At 41.4% G+C, this 23,005-nt stretch overlaps 1 protein-coding gene across 2 annotated transcripts in view; it reads left to right on the forward strand.

The window, feature by feature from the left end:
- SLC24A4 (solute carrier family 24 member 4) overlaps nt 1–23,005 on the forward strand; it is a 293,607-nt gene that overhangs the window by 204,426 nt on the left and 66,176 nt on the right. The window contains exons 9-11 of one of the 2 annotated variants that reach the window (XM_043984988.1): nt 2,345–2,398; nt 3,590–3,732; nt 10,807–10,976. In XM_043984988.1, coding sequence (XP_043840923.1) covers nt 2,345–2,398; nt 3,590–3,732; nt 10,807–10,976 — 367 coding nt within the window. The remainder of the gene's footprint in view (nt 1–2,344; nt 2,399–3,589; nt 3,733–10,806; nt 10,977–23,005) is intronic. The other variant, XM_043984989.1, reaches the window with a different exon arrangement.

A 23,005-nucleotide genomic window follows, 5' to 3' on the forward strand; every position in this document is an offset into this window, starting at 1 on the left:
ATAAATGTCTCCCAAATGGTACATTTCCATTTGATATCAACCAGTCATCTGGACCATTTCTGGGAATTTGGGTTTCCATTTGTCATTTAGCATAGACCCCTACAACAGGATTGTTGGTAGATCTGATCAACAACAACCCAGAATCTTAAGGTAATCAGCAACCCTTTTCAGGGTTAGATTAGGAGAGGAGGTAAATTGGTGGGGATTCTACCCTGACTCCTGAGCCAACTCTTGGATCTACCTTAGGTAGAAGACAAGTCTAAGTCCTCTTTTCCTCACACTCTAACCCTAATTCCAGCCATCTTGGGGAGCTTTGTGGAATTTCTGATAGCCATGGGGCAGCTAGGTGATGCAGTGGATAGAGCACTAGCCCTGGAGTCAGGAGTACCTGAGTTCAAATCCAACTTCAGACATTTGACACTTACTAGCTGTGTGACCCTTGGCAAGTCATTTAATCCCAACTGGCTCACCAAAAAAAAAAAAAAAAAAAGCCATGAATTTCTGATAGCCTGGGATTTAAAGAAACCCTGAAGCCAGTATCTTTGCTAAAGAAGAGGAGAGAGCAAAACCCTCAAGCTTCCTTTTCCCTTCTCCTTCCTCTACTCCCAGCAGGCATTATCTCTAAGACTAGAATGATTAACCCTTTCTAGAAGACTAGAGTCTTGAGACGGTCCCACAGTGTGAACAGCCTGGGCTCATGTCCCAGAAACACTCATGAGGTTCCGAGGTATTAGCAACAGATTATGTAGCTGATTGGCTAAAAGCCAGGAAGTAATACCTCCATCTTCAACTCTGGATTAACCTAGATTCCTTATTGAGTAGCAATGTAGCATAATAGGAAAAGGATAGGACTTAAAAATCAGACTCTGTGGGCTTGGGTCCCATTTCTGACATTTAACTGTGGGTAAAACATTCTTCTGGGTCTCAGTTTCCTCGTGTCCAAAATGGAGATAACAATACCTTATGCTATTTATCTCACAGCGGTTAGGAGGAAAATGCCTTGTAAACTTTATAAATTTAAAATATCATTTTAATATTTCAGGGATGCATGATTTCATGCATAGGGTCACTCCTTCCCTCCTTTCCCCAATAGATGGGCTTAGAGAATAACTATGCCTAAACAATTCATTATATGCTATATGTAGTTAGCTTGGTGATAAGCCTCTCTGATTTTTGTCCAGCTGGTCTTCTGAGGACGGACACATAGCCCATTATTGGGCCCATACTTGACTGTATTTCTAGCTCCCTAGGACCTACCAAAATTTGCATCTCTCTGTTATAGCCATCCAGACCTCAGGGTCACCTCCACACCACAGTGAGGCATGTGAGCCTGACATTTAGTAGGGACAGGGGCTGGGCCTGTGATTTCATTGGGACAAGGAACTTTCAGATGAGTTCATTTCCTCTGCCAGTACAGATCTGCATCTTTTCTGGAACTTAGGGGCTTAGCATGGCATATAAAACACCAAGGGGTTAATGACTCGTCCAGGGTCATGCAATGACATGTCCAGGGTCTGTATGTCCATATGTCTATCCTCGGAGGACCAGAGAGACAAGGTTCAGAGAAGCTTGTTACGAAGTTAACCACAGCATATAATGAAATGTTTAGTATGGCTCTAAGGCAGGACTCGAACCCAAGTCTTTCTGGCTCTGAAGCCAGCTCTTATCCACCATAACACCATGCTGCTTCTAGCCTTGTACATAGTCAACATTTAACTAAACAGTAGTAATCAGCTGGTACAGTGGCTAGAGTTCTGGGCTTGGAATCAAGAAGCCTGAGTTCAAATCCAGCCTCAGAAATATCCTTGCTGTGTGATCTTGGGTAAGTCACTTAACCTCTGTTTGCCACTGGAGAAGGAGATGGCAAACCACTCTAGCATTTTTGTAAAGAAAACCTCATGGACAGAGGTCCATGAGGTCATGAAGAGTCAGACACAATTGAACAGCAACAGTGTATTTAATTGAATTATAATAGCCACCAGATAGATACCTACCATAGACTCAGACACTACCTTCTACATGAGGACTTTCAAGATTCCCAACCTTCTAGTGGTCCCCTCATCCAAAAAGCACATTGTATTGCTTTTGTTCATATACATACACACATACATATATATATACACATGCTGCCTTGTTTGATAATATGTAAGATCCTTGAAGGCAAGGATCCCTTTTGTTTTTGTATGCCCAGTAGTGACTTAGCATAGTGCCTGGCACACAGTCTGTGCTTAATGCATGCTTGTCGATAAATTTTAACAGTTCAATTTATTCATATCTGGCTTTAACTTTACAACATAACCCCCCGGACAACATGATTAATTAATTTCCTGTTTCTTTCTTTGAGGTGGGAAGGTCTGGTGCTCATCATTATGTATGCATTTTATATACTTATCATGAAGTAAGTTCTGTATCTTTTCTCTGTTCTGCGCTATTCGGTTTTATGAGTTCATTTCATCCCATAACCTTCTAGGAGGCTCAAAATCAGTCCTGTCAGGTTTCTGCCACTTGAGGGGGCAGAGGCAAAACTTGGAAAAATTGATTGGGGGAGGGTGAGAAGTTGTTGGGAGGGGAAGGGAACAATATTTCCAAATGGTTTGAGGGTAGTATTGCTGAATAGATAGTCACTGGGAAGTTGGGAAATGGTACTGAAGGAAGATTATTGGCCAGAATAATTCTCTACTCCTCCCCTTCTCTCTTTCTTGCCTTAGAGTCATAAATTTATTCAAAAAGTTTTTATTCCTCAAAGCCAGTGCCTTCCCTTTTCCTTCTGCTCTATTCCTCAATTTGGACTGACCCTGGGGGAAAAAGAAGATAAATTTAAGAGCAGCCCTAGCTCCAGGACCTTACCTTCCTCAAGGGCAAAGGAAGCTCTAACCAGCTCTAGGCTTCTTTGTATAAAGCAATCTGACCTCCTTTCCCACTATCCCCAGATAGAACTCCTAGAATGGCAGCTCATCAGAGATGCTGAGGCACGTTATTGTTTTATCTTGCCCACTTGTGCTCCCCCTGGAAATAAAATCGTCTCTGATGGTTTCTAGGAGGGCATAAATCACTCCCACGCTGGTTTATGAAAAAGGTAATAGATAAATGTGGGCATTATGGAGTAAACAGTCCCAGATGATCTCCCCCACAGAGGACATTTAAACTGGGAGGCCAGTATGAGGGACTCACTTTGCAAATAAGAAAAGAGAGGGGAGCTCATGGCTGATGCAGATGTCAGGAATGTTTTTATGGAGTAGGGGGAAAGAGCACCGAATCGGGAGTCAGAGGGCCTGAATTCTAATCACAAATCTCACCACTTATTCCCCGTGGCACCTCCCCTCATCTATTAAGTGAGTGGCTTGGGCCAGAAGCCATCCCTGACCCTTCTGACTCTAACAATGGATAAGTCCATGGTTTTTAAAAACCTCTGCCGAACTTGCCATCCTCAACTTGTCCTTGCCACAAAAACATTCTGCATATCTTCCTATGTCACAAGGTCATCATGAGTGACACACAACCCAACATATGGAACTGGAGGGGAGAGACTAGAAGGCTCTTTGTTGCCATCAATCAGAGCGCTTACTGACTCGCCTCTTGGCTCTTTTAGGTACAACGTGAAGATGCAAGCCTTTTTCACAATCAAACAAAAAAACATTGCCAATGGAAACACAGTGAACAGTGAGCTGGAGGATGGTAATGATTACTATGAAATTAGCTCTGATGACCCTTCCGTGCCATTGCTGTGGGAAGGTAAGGCTGAGCAGACAGGAGTTGGAGGAAATAGTGAAATACAGCAGCTCACACACGAATCCCCCTCAATTGTCATTGGATCAGGATGACCTTTAGCCTAACAGCCAAAATAAACGGGAGGGGCAGCTAGGTGGCACAGTGGATTGAGCACTGGCCCTGGAGTCAGGAGTACCTGAGTTCAAATCTGGCCTCAGACACTTAACACTTACTAGCTGTGTGACCCTGGGCAAGTCACTTAACCCCAATTGCCTCACTAAAAAAAAAAAAATGGGAAACACTGGGATGTTTGTAATGTCACCTCAGTTTGGGGCTTCTTTTTTTATGGGGAAGAAGTAGAGGGGTAACTAGGGATCAGGGATTAGAAGAGAAGGCTTGCAATCAAGTCTTTGAAAATCCTTCCAAGCTTCTCCAGAAAGATCTAAGCACCTACTTGGCATTTGACATGTTTTGTTACTATATCTCACTCAGTGATAAAGTAAATTAGAAGACCTTTGAAAGAAAGAGCAGCTAGCTTAGCACAGTGCAAAGAACACTGGATTTGGAATCAGAGGGCCTAGGTTTAAATCCTAACCCTGCCATTATTGTGTGACCTTGGTTAAGTCATTTCAGGCTCATTCTGTGGACCTCAGTTTGCTTCTCTCTAAAATGATGGGAATGGTCGGGCTAAATTATCTCTAAGGTCCTTTGCAACTCTGTATCCTATGGTCCTGTAAAAAGATGTTTGTATTTAGGGAACTTATAAAACAATAACTGACTTAGAATTGGAGGTAGAATTGATAGGCAAGGAATGCTATGCAAAAGTCTGCCCTATGGGCTTTTAGGTCTGGGAATGGGTATAAGCATTAAAGTGAGTGGGGGACCAGGGATCAGAGAAAGGAAGCCTTAGGTCACTGAAGAACAGTGTCTCCTTCACCCCTTGACAGCCACCCACCTGTTTCATTGGAGCCCCTGGAAGCTAGACCTCTTTCTTCAGTCTTGGGCTTCTTATCTAGAGAACAAGGGGGAATCATTGCCTTTTGGGCCCCTCATCTGTCTCTCCAAAGACTTCTGGATCACTGGGTGCCATTTAGAGCTACTTCTGCATCCTTTCTAGCAATCCATGCAGTTTGCCAAGCAGCTTCTGCTATAGGACAGGCTCAGCAAAGGTCAGTGGAGACTTATCTCAACACTTCAAGGATCCATGCTTTCAATCAGTCTTTTATTAATCACTCACTATGTACTAGGCACTGATCTTTCACCTGTGTGGGGTCACTATGTCCACACAGATCACAGCCCCTCTACCTATCTAGAGAAAGGTATGACATGGTTCATCCCTGGCAACCAGCTTGGTGCTACTGAACCTCTCTCTGTGCCTGACTAGGCTGGTCCTCAGATAGGCAACGTGACCCATCGCTAATGGGCCCAAACTTAAAGCCTTTTCAGCATGTCAGGAAATGCCGCAACAAGTTTCCCTGGAACAGCCTTTGAGAAAGCAGGGCCACCTCCCTGAAGAGACACCAGAAGGGAACTTTTAGGAAAGAATTGTTTGACATGGAACTTGAAAAAATAAAAAGTTTTAATTTACCTTTGAGTTCAATATACTTAGGTATGTATAAAGTGCCTACTTTGAGCACTAGGGGTACTGTATCCTTTGACCCTTCTGTTCCTGATAGTGGGGCAGCTTGGTATAGTGGGAGGAGCACTAGGCTTGGAGAGACCTGGGTTTGAATCCTACACTCACTCTCTGTGTTACCATGGCCAGGTACCTTACCTCTGTGAGCCTCAGTTTTCTCATTTATAAAATGGAAATAATAACTGTTGTGCCGGGACAGCTAGGTGGTGAAGTGGATAGAGCACCGGCCCTGGAATCAGGAGTACCTGAGTTCAAATCCAGCCTCAGACACTTAACACTTACTAGCTGTGTGACCTTGGACAAGTCACTTAACCCCAATTGCCTCACTTTAAAAAAAAGGCAAAAAAAAAATAATAATAACTGTTTTGCCTATCTCCTAGGGTTGGGGGGGGTGGAGCTTTGCAAACCTTGAAGCACTATATAAATGTACAAACTACCCTATGGGGTAGTTGAGAAGAAGGGGCTTTGAAGACCTTAAGGCACCATATAAATGTGAGTTATTATTAAATAGGGTAGAGAATTCCTCCCCCACTCCAACAACCCTGAGACTTTTATTTTAAGCAGTTGAGCTTTATTCCCCTTCTGACTCGAAAGACCTGAATTTGAATCTTGGCAAAGATCCTGGAATGGTTTCCCATTTCCTTCTCCGGCTCATTTTACAGATAAGGAAACCGAGGTAAATGGGGATAAATGATTTGCCCAGGATCACAGGCCAGATTTGAACTCAATTCTTCTTGACTCCAGGTCTGGTGCTTTATCTACTGCACCACCCAGCTGCCTTATTTGGAGTCTTGGCTGTAGCACTAACTAGTTGTTTAATCTTGGGAATGTCATTTAGCAAACATCTGCCCTATTATCATTTGTTAAAGGAACTCCTTCCTATAGGAAAATTGCATCCTGGGTGCTTGGGGCTGTGTGACAGGGTTACAGCAAGACCATCTACAGAAGGCACAACTGAAAAGAACAGTTGGCAAGGTCCCGAGGAAGGGAAGCTCACGTGCAATAAAGCTTTGGTGTGGGCGTATGTTTATCATTTTCATGGGTACCCACTGCCAAACCATAAAAGCTCCTATTACTAGATTTTCATAAAACATAAAGCTTTCCATCCTGGGAGAAACTCTGTTTCCAAGACAACTTCTTCATAAGGGAAGGAAAATGATTTGTCCCCTGGCTAATGCTGTTTAATATTCCAGCAGGTCAAGCATAATGCTTTGGTACACTTGTTTTGATGGCATTGACCCTTGAGGACTCTCCAAAGACCTAAGTTTTATTACTCCCTCCTAAGGCAAAGCCTGGGTTAGATGTCTTGTGTTCTCAAATTCCCATGAGTAGCTTACTGATGAGCAGCAGAGAGGCATTCTAGTGAGTTGTTTGTGTACATGTCTCCTCAGAAAGATGATCATCATAACTCATGTTTATTTAATGCTCCTTAGAATCTACAAGGGGCAACTAGGTGGCACAGTGGATAGAGTACTAGACCTGGAGTCAAGACGACCCACGGTGGATAGAGCATTAGGCCTGTAGTCAGGAAGAACTGAGTTCAAATCTAGCTTCAGACACTTACTAGCTGTGTGACTCTGGGCAAGTCACTTAACCCCCATTGCCCCACCCCCCCCAAAAAAAAAACTATATAGAGGAGATTGCACAGCCTCCAGTGGTAATATACAACAGTGTCTCTCAGTTCTAATAAGAGGGTGTCCCAAGTAAATAATCAAAATTCCTTTCTTAAAATCTAGACCTTTGTCTTCAATAGGAACAGGGAAACCATTTTCCACTATTCATACAAGATCCTCTGATTATTTAAATATTGATGCTGAATGTTGATTAGGATTCTGTTTGCCAAAGCCAAATAAACTAATTTCCTTTCCCTTTTGCTCTTTGGGACTATTTTCCAAAACTTTGATCATTTTGGTTGTTCCCTGCTGCTTCTTTTACAAATTTTCCCTATCAATTGCCACTGTGGTACTTGTATAATGGGGGGTTGAGGACTAACTGGGCATCCTGCAATTTGTCTCAAGCCCCAATTAACATTCAGAACCAGAGCTCATGCTCTCACAGTCTCCCAGTGCTGAAGCTTGAAGGTTCATTCTTGTTCCTGCTTACTTATAGATCCCAGAACTGTGCTAGCTTTTTTAAGCACCATCACCCCATAGTGGACCGAAATTTAACTTTACTTAGCCCACTGTGACCACCAGGTGTCTCACGACCAAATATGCACTGAGCCCATCCTGACTCTGTTTTGTAATTTGTTCTCCCCTCAAAAAAAGTGGTCACCCTTTCCTTCATCCCTCTTAAATTCCATCTAATTTATTGTAGTGCTTTTCAATACTGTCCTGGGTAATAGTCTCCCCTTTTCCTTCTGAACTGAAACTTTTACTTTTGGGTGTGCCTTCTCTTACCCTTAATTTGGCCAATGGCTATAATTTAGCATGCCTTTTCTAATGCTATTCAGTATTCCACACCATCTAGAATCCCCACCACCAAAAATATTCTGGGAGGTGGGGGGAAGCATGCTGTGGAAAGAGAGGGGTTTTCTTTATCATCACTTCAGACATTCCCATGACCCACCCTGCTCTGAGCAGCTGGCAACCTAACCAAGGCTGACCAGCTAAGTCCCCTCTAGGATCCCACTCTTTATTGGAACCCAAAGACTACCTGTTGTTTCTCCATGAGGCCAGAGGAATATAACTAACTGACCAATGCTTCATTCAGTCAGATACTAGAAGCTGCTTGTAATATTTCTGCCTCCCTCTGAGAGGAAAGAAGGATCTGGTGCAGAGTAGGTGAAATATCTTGCAGCTTAGGGACCTAGAAGAGGAGGGGCCCTAATGCTAGGCAGTAATAGGGAAAATCAGTATTTGGCCAAAGCATGTGCATGAAGGCAAGCTGTAGGTTGGAGCTTTCATGGAGCAGACTCCTCTGCAAGAGGACCCTGGTTACTAATGTCCTCCTTTTAGATACCTACTCCAGCATCCCTTTGGCAAACAAGCAAAGATGCCTCGATCATCCCAGCTGCATTTGAGCCAGATGACAAGAATGCCCCCTTCCATCATGGGTCGTGGGGAATGAATGTTATTTTTTCCAGGCCAGGGCCTTGGCTCCCACTGCACACTAATCATTTCTGGCGGTCACTGTTTGCTTTTGTCTCCTAAACTCTCCTCCTCCTCCTCTTCTTAATTGTAAGTAATCTGCTCACATCCAAGCAATAACACAACATTTAAAAACAAACACACGTAAACAAACCCCAACCCATTGGAATGTTTCCCTTGCTTCCAGGTTAGTTTTCATCTTGATTCAATGCATGGTATCTCCGGCTTCCTTTTTTCTAACACGACATGCCTCCTGTCTGCTGAGCCTTGCTGTGTGCTTGCTTGTGTGTGTAGTGTCGAGTGTGTGTGGCCACACTTGCATGGATTTGCTGTTTACAGTGGTTTAAGGGGGTGAATTTGTCCTTCATGCACAAAACATTGGGAACTAATAACTAACATAGGACTGATGTGTGTTATTTTAGGAAAATTGAGCCTGCTTGTGTTCTAATTAGTAGATGAGGGATTGGTCAACATTGAGAACCACTCTGGGCTTTGGGGACCAAATTTTACAATTCTCCACATATACGATTCATTTGTTCATTTATTCATTCATTCAAAAGCACCTACTATATAGAACAGTATGCCAGCTTCTGGGGAGAGAGAGAGAAAGAAAGACATGGTCCCTACCCTCAAGAATTTATTATCTTAAGGGATATAAAATATGAGGGTAGAGAAATATAATGCTATATCAATCTTGATCATGTTCAGGAGCCCACGTGTTCCATTAGGTGTTAAGGGCTGGGAGTAGGAAGGTATCCGTCATTGTTACCTTAGAGTACCACTGTTAAAGGGAAGGTTGGTACTACTACTAACTCACTGTGTGACCTTGGGCTAATCACTTCCCTTCTTGGGCACTCCAGCTTGCTCATTTGTAAAACTGAGGAGATTGGGCAGCTAGGTGGCGCAGTGGATAGAGCACCAGCCCTGGAGTCAGGAGGACCTGAGTTCAAATCCGGCCTCAGACACTTAACACTTACTAGTTGTGTGACCCTGGGCAAGTCACTTAACCCCAATTGCCTCACTAAAAAAAAAAAAAAAAAACTGAGGAGATTGGACTAGACAGTCTTTAAGCACCTTTTCAGCTCTGACTTCTTTGACCTGTGGCTGCTTTCTCAGGCGCTCCAAAAGAAGTGCCCTTCCACCTAGGGCCATGGAGTAGTCCAAGTATCCCAGGCATGCCCTGGCACAATCTAATATCTCTAAAAAATTAGAATTTTTAATTGCATTTTTGCGTGTATTTTTTAGTAAAGTTCAGTTGTTATTTTTTAATAGTTTCATTTCTTTAAAATAATTATTTAATAGTTGTTTAACTGGTTTAAAAAGTTACATTTCTTTAAAAAAAGAGTTACATTTCTTTTCTTTAGTTTGATTTTTAAAAAGTTAAATCCTTTTCAATTAAATATTCGACCTATTAAAAAAGAAAGGAAGTAAGAATGATTGAAAAGTAAATGTCCTGGGTGGCCACCCTATAATGAAATGTGCTGCCCATGCCTCTGCCTGAGAACCTGTTGCTATCATCTAAAAGAAAAAAGCCAAAGTGGTCGTCCAGAACATACGGCTATATGAGTGCTCCAACTTGCTTCTTCAAATTTTCATTCCAAGGAACATTTGGAATATAGAGTCTAATTTTGCTGATAAAAGGAAAGACAAGAATAGAGGCTCTATCCATTGATACAAATTGGTGTAAGATCAAAGGGAAGGTCTTTGAAAAACATGCTGATCTGTAATAATGATAAGAAATAAGAAGGGAAAAGAGGAAGCAAGTTAAATATGCTCAAGGCACTCTAGTAATAGTGGTCAGCCATTCTCAGGGCCCTTAAATTAGGTACCAGGTTGCATGCTCATTTAAGCAACTTTTGAATTGGGTTAGAAGGGTGGAAGGATATTGATTGACAGGGTGAAGAATGTGTAGAATATGGCAGAAACACCTGATAGCACCTTTCCAGAAAAGCCCAAGCTATTAGGTCACACCAGGCAAGCCTTCACAACTTTTTCTCATCCCACTGCACCCCACACATGAGTTTTGACACACTCTTAAACAAGAAATAGCCATTCTAGTCTTGTGAGTCATTTTAGGAGAAATATTACCCTCTGGGGAGTTTTTGTGAAGACATCTTGCAAGAATCCCAAATGCTTTGCTGAAATTCAGATGTGAGGCCCTTGGGGAACATCAGCTGAGAGCAGTCAGCCAGCCTCAGAGATTTTTGGGGTAGTGCAGACACCACTCACTCATTGTAGATGACACACACACAGTCAATGAGAAAAGCTCAAGCAGCAATATACATGTAGGGGTTGGGGATGGGAGATGGATCCAGCACATAAATGTTCCCTCATGGAAATTCTAAGACTAACTGTCAATATTGTGATCAATAGTGAAGGAGAAGCCACAATATGGCAAAAATCCAGTGGTGATGGTGGATGAAATCATGAACTCCAGTCCTCCCCAATTCAGTTTCCCTGAGGCCGGATTACGCATAATGATCACTAATAAATTTGGGCCCAGGACCAGGCTACGGATGGCAAGCAGGATCATAATCAATGAGGTAAGTCTACTTCGAGACCAGCTCAGTTGAGCTGAATTCGTGTTTATTCAGTGCCTTATGTATGCAAGCTCAGAGTTGTTCAAAGTCATTGTTCATCCTTCATTCTCAAGAGGACCAATGACATCAGGAGGGTGATGTCTTGACTTGCAGGTGAATTGGATTTAAGTGAGGCAGAGCTGTGCAAAGTCATCAGCCTTAAAAAGCAATGAAGAACCCTGACCAATGATGAAAAAGGGAAAGGTCCATTCGTGTTAGGGACTAGGGTATAAAAGAGGGCCTGTGAGCCCCCTTTCTGGGCACCCACTAGCTGCACACTAGGGTGCCTCCTTCTCATGAGAAGAAAATAAAGCCTTTGTCACCTCAAAAAAAAAAAAGCAATGAAGCACCTTCCCTTACAATTTGATAGCAAGAAGAGGAAATAGACACAAATACAGTATATGTATAGTATATAGACACAAGTATAGTACAAGTAAAAAGTACCAAGGAATAAGAACCAAGGAAAGACCCAGAGTGCTCTAGAAAAATATGAATAGGAAGTGATCTCTTTTAGTTGGGGGAATGGAAGGAAGGGTGAGAGGGCTTGTGAGTTGAACCTTGAAAGAAGAGAAGGATTTCAACTGATTGAGGCAAAGAGGGAGTACTTTGGGGTGGGAGAGAGTTTGAGAATGGCTTAAATAAATGCATGGAAAAGGGAGAGGAGAGGACCAGGCCAAAGAAAGGTGTCATAGTTGTTTGGTTGTTACTTAAAGTGGATAATGAGGAATAAGGTCAGCAAAGTGGAAAGATAAGGGAGAGACAAATTGTGATAGGCCTTAAATGTCAGGCTAAGAAGTTTGTATTCTATCCTAACAATAACAGTTCTCATTTACATAGCACTTGAAGGTTTGTAAAATGTTCTACATATGTTACCTGATTTAGTCCTCATAGCAACCCTAAGAGGCAATTGCTGTTATTATCACCCCTTTTAACAGATAGGGAAATTGATGAAGAAAGATGTTAAGTGACATGCCTGTGGTTACACAGCTAGGACTTGTCTGAAATAGGATTTGAACCCAGGTTTTCTGACTCTATGTCTAACACTATCCACTGTACTATCCTCTTGCCAAAGGGAGTTTTTAAAGATTTTGAGGGCATAAAAGTGATGAGATTAGACCTTAGGGAGATTATTTTGGCAGCAGTATGAAAGATGGATTGAAAGGAGGAGAAAGGAGGGGAATGGAGACTAGTTAATAATCCATCTTAGTAGGTGGCTCAGTGGATAAAACACTGGACCTAGAGTCAGAAAGACCCGAGTTCAAATCCAGCTTCAGACATTTAGTAGCTGTGTGACCTTGGGTGATTCACTTAACCTCTTCCTGCTTCAGTTTCCTCATCTATAAAATGGGGATAATAATAACATCTACCTCCCAGGGTTATTGTGAGGATCAATACATGCTAAATGCTTTGTAAAACTTGAAATGCTATTCCAATCTAGAGATGATGATGATGATGATGGCAACAAATGTTATTCTAAGGAGTCTACACCGGCAGCTAGGTGTCGCAGTGGATAAAGCATTGGCCCTGGATTCAGGAGGATCTGAGTTCAAATCTGACCTTAGACACTTGACACTTACTAGCTGTCTGACTCTGGGCAAGTCACTTAACCCTCATTGCCCCACAAAACAAAAAAACAAACAACAAAAAAAAAAGGAGTCCATAGGCTTCAGAAGACTCTCTATGTACAGTACCTTGTTCTTTGCATTAGAATGTAAATAAATGGGACAATGGGATTTGACTGAAGGTTCCCCACTCCCCCTCCTCCAGGAATATATGTAAAAAACAAGGTATACTGTACATGTCTATTTGTCCTTCAGTGTGGGTTCTGTGAATCTGTGGTACCACAGCTCAGCTGGACGATAAATCCTCATGACTACAGGCCTGGCACTCTATATCCCCTGTGCCACCCCCACAAAACCATATAAACCAGTATCTTTGCCAGGAAAACCCCATAGACAATATGGTCCCCCAGATCACAGAGTCAGATTTGACTGAACAGCAACAAAACCATACAAAAGGATCTCCGTGGGTGGTATTGACTTCAAAACCACTTATTAACATCATCTATGTTGTATTGGACTTTTGTTTATTTTGTTAATCATGTCCCAAGTCATTTTAATCTGGGGGGGGGGGGGCGCGGCTTTGCAAGTGACTTGCAGGCCTGCCCACCTGAATTTAACACCTCTGCCAAGGCTAGCAAGATTGTTTAGTAGAAAGAACCTTGGATTTGAAGTCAGAGAGCCTGATTTCTAAGCCCGTCTTTGCTACCAGCTTCCTACTCCTTTTTCCTTATCTACTCCCCTGAATCCTCTCTTCTTCCTCATATACCTTACGGAATATCATAGGAAAGACAACCTGGTGCACTATAATGAGAACAAGATTGGTAGTTAGACAATCTAAGGTAAAATCCAATCAGCTACTTACTACGATGTATGACATTGGGCATGATATTTAATCTCTCTGGGCCCCAGTTCCCTCATCTGTGAAATAAAATGATTGGATTAGATTCATGGATCCCTCTGAGAGTCCGAAGAAGCCTGTGGACTCCTCAGAATAACGTTTGTTGCCTACCTTCATAATTGAAGGAAATGCTCTGTTTCGATTAGAAATTAGTGAAATTAAAGTTTTAATGTTTTCCCTTTTCCAAGTCCATGGAACTCCTGAAATCTTTCCATGCACCCCTTCAAGGTGATCCAGGTCAGGAACCGCTGTCTTTCCCACCTCTAAATCTAACAGCATCCTATATCCCTACAGGCTTCTTACTGAGATTCTCTATCCTGGATCTGCACATTTCTTTGAACCATAGTCCCTGGGTCATTTAAAGAGGAACCTTTTGGCAAATCCCCCTAATCCTTTTGTAATGCAAAAACCTTTCCTCCCTACCCCCAACTTTGCCTATTTAGTAGATTAAATTGGTCATGCATCTTAGTAGTGCTTGATACAGGAATCCTAGGCCCCTTTTGGAAAAAGAAATATATTCTAGCCCCATTGCTACTAACAATTCCTGAAAGAGATTTAAACTTAAGAATTCACAAGCAGGGGACAGATAAGTGGTGCAGTGAATAAAGCACCGGCCCTGGATTCAGGAGGACCTGAGTTCAAATCCGGCCTCAGACACTTGATGCTTGCTAGCTGGGTGACTCTGGGCAAGTTACTTAACCCCCATTGCCCTGCAAAACAAAAAAACAAAAACAAAATCTAATACTCTTTCACCACCACAGTTGCATCTTTAAGAGATGAGGATTCTTGTTTTCATCAGTTCCAAAGTTCTGTGATGGTGTCTTGATGATGAATCATTGACTGGTATAGAGTCCCACGCTGGAATAAATTAGATAGAGGGAACTGACAAGAGCCTAGCAAATATTTAACCCTTGTATATTCAAACAATCATGGAATCTCTAGATAGGAAGGAACCTCAGAGTCGAATCTCCTGTAACACTAGCATTTCCATCTGACTGGAATTTTACGAAGAATCTCAGGGTTTGATTGCTGAGGTGGCATTTTCTGGTCCTCTCCTCATTTTAGGTGTAGTTTTGGTAACCCTGTATCCAATATCCTCAAAAAGCAATCAACCAGCCTCTTATTAAAGTACTCTTGTGTTGGGGCACTCTCAATCAATCAACATTTCTTAAATGCCTGCTATGTGCCGGGTACTGTGCTAAGCACCTTCAAAGACAACCCATTTTATTTCAGGACCGTTCTAATTGTGAGAAAGTTAAGATATTGATATGTTTATAGAAGGGGGGAAGGAGGGAAAGGGAGGGAGGATGGAGGAGGGAGAAGGAGGGGAAAGGGAGAGGCAAAGGAATTGGAAGCCTCAGTGAAGGAATATATAGAAAATACTTCTTTGAAGTGTTCCTTTTCTACCTTCCTAGTTTATTAGTGTATCCCAGGGCCCGTCTCAGCTATTACTAGGTTCATAATACTGCTGGAGTACTCATCTATTCAAATTCACAGCTGAGTCCCAACTGATATATCTCTTTATACAACAAGAAGCCAGACGACAAATTAATTCAAAGCAAAAGGCATTTAATAAAAAAAGAGACTGGCAATGTAAAAGCAAGGAATTGAACAAGGTATTAAATCCTGCTAGAGCCCACTCTGATATAGGGGCTTCTCCCAGCATGTCTCACAGGAGTTCTCATTTCGGTTCCCAGGTAACCCCTTGGGCTTCCCAACACATTAAGAGAGGAATAGATCAGTGAACTCACTGATAAAGGAGCCACTTTTGTGGCAATCTTAGGAGTGCTGTTTTCTCTGAAAGGCAAATAAAGTTTTAGAAATTAAGAATGATCCATCCCGACATAGCAGCAGCAGTTTGGAAACCCCAAATATTGTCAGCACCTCAATCTGGGGTATACCAAGATATCCTGGCTTGGAAAGTATAGACGAAGATGCCATTTTTCTTGTCTCTTGCATAACTTAATTTTTATGAGCCTCTCACTCCCCAGCCTTTGAAAATGCATATTTAAAGCACACCAATTGAAGCAGAAGATGTTCTGGGTAGCATCACCATGCTGAGGGGTCCCATGTAATCCTCTGGGAGATGCGGTTCAAAAAAAAAGAGAGAGAGAATTCCATCTAATAAGTATCTCTCAGCCCCAGCCATTGTGGAAACATGGTATCCACACACAAACAGCATCCCCCAATACATTAGAAATAGAAAAACTCGTCATGGGGCAAAGGATATTTGACCCAACTCATTGTCTGACTACTATAGGGACTACTATATCAATTTAAAGAATATTTATTAATCTCATACTATGTCTAAGTGACTGAATTAGGACATGCTGCTAGAATGCCTTCATCAGGATAGATAAAATGACCACTCATTGAGCTAAAGTATACCTGGAAGTCCAATAAAGAAGGATCAAGCAACCTTAATGACCTACTGAAAATCATCAAGTGCTAAAAGACCAGATACAAAGAATAATACAGGCAAAATCATCATTGAATGGGGAGTTAATTCCAAAAGAACCATGGGAGAGGTTTGGCTGTAGTTTATTAACAGTTTTATATTACCTTGGTCAGGACATTGTTAGGTGGGACATACTGTACCTATAAATTGCTCAGCCAAGATCGTTCCTGTCCCATCTCATGTAGAGAGAACAACATACACCTGTAATTTAGGACACTCACCTAGGCTGGAATAAAAACCTGGAAGTGTTACCTGGGGAAAAAGGAGTGGTTTTTAAATTGGGGGGGGGGGGCAGCTAGGTGGTACAGTGGATAAAGCACTGGCCCTGGATTCAGGAGGACCCGAGTTCAAAGCTGGCCTCAGACACTTAACACTTACTGGCTGTGTGATCCTGGGTAAGTCACTTAACCCCTAATTGCCTCTCAAAAAAAAAAAATTGGGATGCAAGTAAGCATAAATCAAAGGCCTACCTGGCCAAGTAGGGAACCTGAGCTTCTGTGGATTGATGAAATCCAAAAGGGACAGAAAATTCAGTACAGAAACTGAGATTACAAGCAAGGAAGGTCAGCACAACACCAAGAGGCAACTATAGGGAATATCTAGAAATTAACTGACACAACCTGCCTCAGGTTTTAACCTTTTAAGGCAGCTTGCCCTGCACCCAACTGCTCTGGCCCTACGTCAGCTCTATCTCCTTCTGATAAGGTCCCAGGGATAATCCGGTTTGGTATCTGGTAAATCTATGCTTTCATTATGTGAATTAGATCTGGAGAATGGATGGGCAAAAGTTACTGGGAGGCAGGTGATTGCTCAATATGAGAGAGAAATCCCTAAGGCCATTCATTCTTCTTTGTGCAAATTTTGATTAAATGCAATTTTCTATCAGAATTTTTCTACAGCTCCAGTGACTTGTAGGTAGTAGCTGCAAGGCAATTGTTGTTATTTGTTAAGTGCCTTATATATGTCTTTAAATATTTGACCTGAAAAATATGTGCCTCTGTTGTTGTCTATAGGGAAGTAAAATGACAGAGTCTACAGGAGCACAAGCCAATTAATCAATGCACATTTATTAAGCACTTGCTATGAGCCAGCTACAAGGACAGGCTTCCACCCACCCTGAGTATATATCACAAACAACAAGAGCATATTCACATGAGCAACACTTAGAGAAAAGAATGAAATTGATTGGTGAGTTTACATAGAATTCCAGTGGTGGCACATAGGCAGGCAGCAGAGGTGTAGTCTTTACCCTCTGGTCAATTGTCAGAGGTCAAATTGGACAAAAGCTGTAGTTGTTTTGTGCAAAGAGGAAAAACTGGGGGCAAGCCAGTCTTTTTTGTACAACAGCATCCTCTTTGCTCATGTTATCCATAGACTGGCTCAGATGAATAAGTAGATGAATAAGAGTAGAAGTAGTTCTCCAGGTGCTAGCAAAAGGCCATGTGGGGAACATGCGAGATTCCTTGTACAGTGGACACACAGCCAGGCACCCTTTTCCATATTCAGCAGTTAGTCTTAGGATAGGCCAGTTCTGAAATACTAACCAGGGGTGACTGGTCTCTTGAAGGATAAATGAGAAGAAAGTTCAGAAACTGTAGACCAGACGGTCACATGTCTGGCAGGACAATTCCTTTGGTCATTTCCTCTAGCAACATCACCATAGGGCCTCTTGCATTTTACAACTGCTATTGCAAGGGATGATAGGATTTCATCTAACTATGCAAGAAAGATCTTAGAAAGCATTACTGATCTGGGTACCAGAGGAAGCAAGGAACCCTGTCTCTTTCCAGATTTGATCAAAATCATATACGAGACCAAAGAACCAATATTAATTGGTACAATTTGTTCTTTGATCAGAATGCTGGAGCTAGTGAGTGCAACAATTTCAGCAATTTGGGAGAATAGGCATGATGGAATGAAAATGCTTCCAACATAGTGTTGAGTGCAGACAGAACATCCTGTAACCAAATGTCCTTTAGGGTCCCTGAGATAAGAGCTTTCTACATAGAGGATGAAGGCAGGGCCCTGCAGGGGAACATCTCCTAGGTCAAAGGTTCTCAGTGTGCCTTGTGGTCTGGACCCTGTTGCCAGTCTGACAAAGGCTAATTCTACTGTGGTTTGTTGACTACATTTAAAATTAAAGGAATTGTACATTTCAGTTAGAGGTTAGTGAAAATAAAAATATACTTTTCTCATCCAAGTTCACAGATAACCTGAAATCTATCTGTGAATTCCTTCAAGGTCGGTGGTCACCAAGTGATGAATCCCTACTCTAGGGCAAGTTTAGGGGTAAATAGCTGTGCAGTAACAGAAATAGAGTTAATGATGGTTGCTGTCAGAGGATTCAGCACTGCGGAAGGGCAAGCAGGTCGGGGACCGTGGAAGCTCCTAGTAGAAAGTTCTCACATTTAGTGACCCTAGAGGTACAACTATACTGGGTATCCTTGTAGAGGGAGAGCTATGACCCTATGCGGAATAGTACCTCTCAAGGTTTCTTAATAGCAGGCTGGCCACAGTGGGGCAGAAGTGTTGATGGATCAAAGACAAGCTGGCTACCACAGGGTCCAAGACAGACCTAAAGTAGGATAAGTTGGCTCTCACCATGAGTCCAGAATACACCATCCTTTTGAAGACAGGACAAGGTGAAGATGTGTGTGTGTGTGTGTGTGTGTGTGTGTGTGTGTGTACGTGCAAATATAAAATATATGTACTGTCATATATGAGATATAGTACACATGTACATATACTGTGACATGATAGTACATGTATTTTATATGTGTATATATACATATATTTAAGATATTTATGATAGTAGATAGTATTTCATATACTTTTATATATGCTATCTTATATAAAAGTATATGATGGCATATACATATATTTAAGATTGTATCATACCATAACATATATCTTATATATTATTATATCATATCATATCATATTCTAATTTGGAAGAAGAAAGACAGAGGCTGAGGACAGGGTTTATTTTCAAAATGATTAATGTGACCTCAGCTTCCCTGGACCAGGTTAAAGATGAAGAAGTATTGTTATAAATTAGTTCCTACAGGACTTTTGCTAGAGTAATGTAACCTAAAGCCAAAGTACAATAACCAGGTGTGGCAAAAATTCTTCATATCCGTTTAATATTAGTGGAGCAAGATATTAAGAAAAGTCTGAACTCTGTCAGTGTAAATCTACTTGGAACGTACTGTCAGTGGAAGTGTATCATGGCCTAAATAAGTGTATGGACAGCTAGGTGGCACAGTGGATAAAGTGCCAGATCTGGAGTCAAAAAGACTCATCTTCAAGAGTTCAAATCTGGCCTCAGACAATAGCTGTGTGACCCTGGGCAAGTCACTTAACCCTGTTTGCCTTTGTTTCCCCATCTGTAAAATGAGCTAGAGAAGGAAATAACAAACCACTCCAGTATCTCTGCCAAGAAAACTCCCAGTGATGTCACAAAGAGTTGGGCGCAACTCAACAACAACAAAAAAAGTGTATACAGAAGAGACAGCTGAAACTTCCTCCCAGAGACCTTATGACCTCTAACAGTCACCACCTAAAGGAAGTAAAAGTATTCTTTTTACATACCTCCAGGTTTGGAGATGCTTCAGTCACCCATATTTCTGAAAAGGGTAGATCCACCAGGGAATGTCGTAGAATTGAGATCATTTTTGAGGATTAGGAGAAACAGAGTTAGGAACTTAGGGTAGCATTAGGGGAAACATCGTTCAAATATACTTAAGTGACTGGTAGGTAAATGCAAATAGGAAATGATTCTCAGGGTGTAGAAATATGGAGAAGAAGGTAATGCAGTGGTCTACCACCATGAAATACTTGGCATTCCAAGCAGGTGCAGGAAAACATAGTGTCCTGGGTTGGGAACTATGGGAAAAGTGGGCAGGATGGAAGTAATCACATGTGGGTCCTGGAAAAAACAACAGATGTCTTTTTTATGGTTTATTGAGAGGGAAGGTAGGTGTGGTAAATAGAAAACAGGTGGGAACAATAATTAGCTGTTTGAGAAGAAAGGGAATGACTAATTGAACACCTTCCTTAAAGAGAGGGAATTGTGAAACACACAAGGGAGCAGTCTGTTTGGGCTCAATGTCATGTAAATCAGTTAGTGGTTAAGGAGAGGGCCAAAGCTCATTTGCAAGAGTGCCTCAAAGGTAAGGTGATAATTGTGGACCACAATTCCTGTTATGAGGAATGGTTGGCACCAGGGTCCCTTTCTGCTAGGAGTGTCAAAACTTATTCCCCACAATTCAAGAATATCCAGATAAATCCACAGATCACATATCCCAACTTAGAAGTGAGATCTTCACTAAAAAAAAAAACAAAAAACAAAAAACAAAAGGGGCAGCTAGGTGGCACAGTGGATAGAGCACCGGCTCTGGAGTCAGGAGGACCTGAGTTCAAATCCGGCTTCAGACACTTAACACTTACTAGCTGTGTGACCCTGGGCAAGTCACTTAACCCCAATTGCCTCACTAAAAAAAAAAAAACAGAAGTGAGATCTTTTCTCAATAAGTTAGCAGGAGTAAAAAACAAAAACAACAACAAATAAGTTAGCAGGAGTACAAGGGCTAAGTAAAAAGGCCTATTTATTATATATAGGGCCACTAGAAATTGTGGTAGGGACAGAAACTGGACAAGGAATAAGTTGTCTTCCTTATACTACAGAGATCACAACTTCAGAGAATTCTGAGGTTTGCAGATGGAATGAGAAATTCCAGTAAGATAATTGTCCAAGAGTTGGAACATTATAATATAGGGACCAGATATAGTCTATAAGGACTGTGGGAGTGTCGATAGCACAATCACTTACAGCAAGATTTCTCAAAGAATGGTCCCTAAGACCCTTTCAGGGGGTTCTGTAAGATCAAAATTATTTTCATAATAATACCAACACTTTATTTGCCACTTAACCCCCATTGTCCCACAAAAAAAACAAAAACAGAAACACATTATTTGCCTATTAAAATACTCCTCCCTTTTTAAACTACATATCTGTGTGAGGCCAGATTGTCTTCATATACTTCAACAACGTATCACAACAGATTGAACACAGAAGCAGATAGAAAAATCCAGATGTCTTTTGTTAAATTAAAGAAATTTGTAGTAATATGTAAATGTGTAAATAAAACAAAACCACTCTTTTCACTCATTGTTTGTTTTAGAAAATATGTTGTTTTCATTTTTAAAATATGGCATTTTAATATACAATAGATTTATTTTTGGTATTTCAAATTAATGTTTTCATAATTTATCTGTTTTATTTTCTAATGATACATATCAATAAATATCACCACACAAACAAAACATAACCAACAACATAACATAAACAAAGGCACCTTAGTGTCCTCAATAATTTTTAAGCATGTAAAAGGATCTTAATACCAAAAAGTTTGAAAATCACTGGTCTAGAATATGATCTTTTAGGCCAAGAAGTTGGTAGTTGGGTAGAGTCAGGAAAACCTAAGTTCTTTCTGATGTTTATAAAAATATGAGAATTGGCTGAATCCTCTCACATACTCACCACTCATACTGGGTCTTCTCAATGGACTCATGAATGTTCGTGGCTGTTCTATGAATGAATGAATCAATCAATCAATCACTCAGTATCCATGGACCACCTACTATGTGCCAGATGCTAGTTGTTGAATGAAGCCTTTAGCCCATTAACTACATTGACAGGGAGGGTTTCCTCTCTTGTAGTTCCTCTGGTGACTAGTAAGATGAGGCTGGCTGAGTCCTTTAAGGATGCTGCTCACATTCTAAGATTTTCCCCTTTGGTGAATTTTATGATCCAAATAGAAACTTATTTAATGTTTAAATTCTTTATTATATTTATTGCATACATAGAGTTTCTCAGCTTTGTGTGTCCTTTGATGTTTTGACAAATGATGGAAATTTATGTTCCTTTCCACTTATGGGAAGGTCAGGACATTCTGACTTACTGGATTCTTCCCACTTGTGGTAATGATCCTGATGGCCATAATTATAGACTTAGAATTAGAGAATTATAGTATTCCATAGATTGTGCCCTCAGGGTCTGTTTCTTTTCCCTCAATCATGATTGATCATGATTATTATTTTGAGGTTGTCTTTGATCCTGGAGCTGTGACATCTGCGACTTGGAGTTGTCCAGGGTCATCAGCTTGGATTCTGTGGTCTTCTTAGACCACTGTGATGAGAATAAATTGCTGCTATCAGTACTTTAGTTAGGTCTTTATCTCCCCCTCCTATTATAGCATCCCAGAGTTTCTCCTCTCCTAAAATTTAAACCCTTGAATAGAAAATGCTACTGCTGCATAGGCTGCCTGCAAGACAGTCACCCATTTCTGATTGACACTTAAACTGTTTCTTTAAGTCTTTCTAGATAATCTCCTTGGTACTCACCCTCACTTTGTTTTATTTGTCTTAGTGCAGTCTGTCCTTATGGGTAATATGGCAAGGAGAGCCTTGGCTGATCCCTCTCACCTATCAAAGGGTTCCTATTTTGGAGGTCAGTTGTAGGCTACAAAAAAGAACTGCATGGTTTCCCTGAGCTTAACAGATCTCATTGATTAATAGTGGCCCAAGCTAAGTGACCATAATTTATAATAGTTTATAACCTCTTAAAATTTCTCTTGATCTTCTGTAATCTCAGGGAAACTTTGGGCTAAATTGTAAAAGCCACCTGGCTTCAAAGAGACATGAACAGTAATGGCGTTGCTCCCAGGAGTTCCAACCCAGTATTTAGAATGCAAGAATGTTAAGGGGATGTGTTCGAAGACCCCAGTGATGGAGGTTGTGAGGTTGAAAGGAATGGGGACAGGGGCAGCTAGGTGGCGCAGTGGATATAACACCAGCCCTGGAATCAGGAGTACCTGAGTTCAAATCCGGCCTCAGACACTTAACACTTACTGCAAGTCACTTAACCCCAATTGCCTCACTAAAAAAAAAAAAAAATGGAATGGGGACAGAGAAGCTGAGATTGGGGAATGGAGTAAAAGAGATATTGGGAGTATGAAAGAAAAAGTCCTCATGGATCTTTAAACACACTGATGGGATTAAGGTCCAAAGACGG

This window comes from Dromiciops gliroides, chromosome 2 (assembly GCF_019393635.1).
Source record: "Dromiciops gliroides isolate mDroGli1 chromosome 2, mDroGli1.pri, whole genome shotgun sequence".
Lineage (NCBI taxonomy): Eukaryota > Metazoa > Chordata > Mammalia > Microbiotheria > Microbiotheriidae > Dromiciops > Dromiciops gliroides.